Source organism: Sinocyclocheilus rhinocerous, unplaced genomic scaffold (assembly GCF_001515625.1).
Source record: "Sinocyclocheilus rhinocerous isolate Xijiao unplaced genomic scaffold, SAMN03320098_v1.1 scaffold4152, whole genome shotgun sequence".
NCBI classification, from domain to species: Eukaryota; Metazoa; Chordata; class Actinopteri; order Cypriniformes; family Cyprinidae; genus Sinocyclocheilus; species Sinocyclocheilus rhinocerous.
In genome coordinates, this window is record NW_015634059.1 from 63,168 (window position 1) to 66,061 (window position 2,894).

The 2,894-nt window shown below is 41.3% G+C and overlaps 1 protein-coding gene across 1 annotated transcript; it reads right to left on the reverse strand.

Moving 5' to 3' along the window:
• Window positions 1-229: 229 nt before the first annotated feature.
• On the reverse strand, window positions 230-631 carry LOC107745398 (histone H2A-like). Its single transcript, XM_016559261.1, has one exon. The coding sequence runs from the start codon at window positions 629-631 to the stop codon at window positions 230-232; it is 402 nt and encodes a 133-aa protein (XP_016414747.1).
• Between the last annotated feature and the right edge of the window lie 2,263 nt (window positions 632-2,894).

Here is a 2,894-nt window from a genome sequence, read left to right on the forward strand (position 1 = left end):
TTGAAATTTGTGTCAATATGTGATAAATAGAACGCAGCAGCAGTTTTCTGTCGTAGACCACAGATATGTATATATATCTATGGTGAAGACAGCATCACTGATTATAACGAGACCCTTTTGGGGTAGGGGCGTGTTTGTTTTGGTGATTTCAAATGTCAACATTGGCTACCAGAAATAGCTTACCCCACATTTAAAAGAGCCTATTGTTTAAAAAGAAAATTCACTCAGTTTACTTGGTCTTGGCTTGTTTCTCGGTTTTCTTGGGCAGCAGCACGGCCTGAATGTTGGGCAGCACACCGCCCTGAGTGATGGTCACGCCACCCAGAAGCTTGTTCAGCTCCTCGTCGTTGCGCACCACCAGCTGCAGGTGACGCGGAATGATACGGGTCTTCTTGTTGTCCCGAGCGGCGTTTCCAGCCAGCTCCAGGATCTCAGCAGTAAGATACTCGAGCACAGCGACCAAATACACCGGAGCACTGGCGATAGTGGCCTTTGCGGAGAAGCACCTGCGATAGTGGCCTTTGCGGAGAAGCCTGTGAACACGGCCGACGGGGAACTGCAGTCCAGCTCTGGAGGAGCGAGTCTTGGCTTTAGCGCGAGCCTTTCCACCGGTTTTGCCTCTTCCACTCATTGTACTTGGAAAACTGTTCTTTGACCACGCAACATAACAATGAACTTTTCTATAGTTCTGTCAGGACCACTATCGTCAAACATAACTTACAATTAGCATACATTTTAGGTTGGGGGGTATGGTTCTGTTCTGGGCAACACTCCCTGCCCATCCATGCAGCCTAGCATGGATAGGAGCAGGGAGAGCATAAATAACACCCCTAGGGTAAACTGAACAGAACCAACATTAATGATTAATGTAGCAGCATGCCCCTTTAATGCAGTACAGCATAAGGTCAATACTCGAAATTTAGGCAACAGGCATGTTTGCATTAATAAGCTTAGTAGCTAAATCGACATACTGCGCGTTAAGTATCAAGCACGTTACCGATACACTAGATAGCTTTAAGCAACAGCATATCACTGACTATAACACAGCGTGTTGGAACTAATAGTAGGATAAGTTAATGAAACAGCATTCCCAATACTAGATGAGCCTGAAGCAGCAAGCCTATTTCATATCAGACAGCCTTAAACGACAGATTTAAAACCAGGCTCGCTGTGGTAAGTTTAACTGGGTAATGTTACCAGCGTGTCAAAATACAACAGCATGCCTAGCAAACATGTTACTGAACAACTAGCCTTAAACAATGAACAATATATGACGATAGCATATTTGCCAACATAGCATTAGGCAATGAGAATGAAATAAGAAACTTAGCTTAGCTTCGTGAAGACATTCAGAGATGAAAAAAGGGTGAAATGGCCAGTTGTTACGTGGATGCTTTAACGCTTCTTCATATCTTGCTTCTTCCAGCGGGGAAAGCAGATCTCGTGTTAAAGTGTTGTTGATGCAGTCACATTAGCACAACTTCAGCAATGAATTGCGGGCAAGAAGTCTATGTCAATTGTGAGAAGCAGTGCTCGCTCAGGTCACTTGCCAGTCTATCGGCTGTAGCGAATCAGCTCATGGGGAAATATGAATAATTAATCATAACTAGTTATAATTAATTATAAATATTTAGATCCGCTGTAGATATTTACTTGACCTCTCAGGGTCAACTGTCTGTCAATTCTAAGAACGTTAATTTCCTGGTTAAGGGAAATAACTTTCTTACTGTTCAATTCTACAAATATCAGCTGAGTGTTGACTAACGTGACCTGCCAGAACTAACGCTATGCTCCATTTATATGACTTTTAAAAGAAAGCGTGCCAGTTACCTATTGGCTGGAGTCTGAACACGTTCCAAGCCAATCAGTGAACTTCCCTCCAAACTTCAAACCAAACCCTCTATTTCTGCTACTGACAACAATTTGCATGCTCGTCACATAGTACTGTAGTAGTAGTACTTAATAGTGCCTTTTAGATTATTTTTTAATTAATTTCTCCCATTATCTCAGTATTTATGTGTTTGTTTTATAATTGTAATAATATGATTTTATGTACTTTATATGAAGACCACTTCTACATATATAACTGCTATATAAACTTGCCTTGCCTATTCTGTATTTTATTATCTGATTTTAAGCATACTACTACTTCTAATAGTAATAATGTTGAGAAAGTATGAAGTTTCATAATGTACTTGTATAAACATGTAAACACACACGTACTTTAGATTCCATCCATAAAATATTCACTCATAGCAATATTAATGTACAAAAGTATTTGTACTCGAACATGAAAGGCCATTATTTTTGCCTCACTGAACATATAACCAAAAAAAAAAAAAAAAAAAGATTTTTACAATGAATTAGTAGGGGGCTCTTAAAAGAACCGTTTTGATAAACCACAGATGATTGAGATTTTATTTCTTCTTGGCTGCTGTCTTTTTAGGTTTGGCGGCTTTGGGTTTCGCCGTCTTGGGTTTGGCTGCCTTGGTCTTTTTAGGGCTCTTTGCTGCTTTCTTAGGAGTCGCTGGTTTCTTTGCTTTTTTGGGGCTCTTCGTTGCCTTTTTAGCAGCGGGTTTATTGGCCTTCTTCGGAGATTTCTTAGTGGCGGGGCTGTTTGCTGCGTCGGTTTTGGGCTTCTTAGCAGCGGCAGGTTTCTTGGCTGCGGGACATTTAGTTAATTTTGAACGAGTCTTTAATGTGATTCGGGAAGAACGAGTCATTTCGGGGAGTGATTCGTTCAGTCGCGCATGCGCAACATTCTATGGGCTCTGTACTGGAATTAGTTCACCTGTTACGAGTCTTCGGGTTTGAGTCGTTCGTTCATCACGTGACAGCCCCATACGCTTAAACAATGCAGTCTGAGCCGGAAAGAGAATTGATTAGTTCATCTC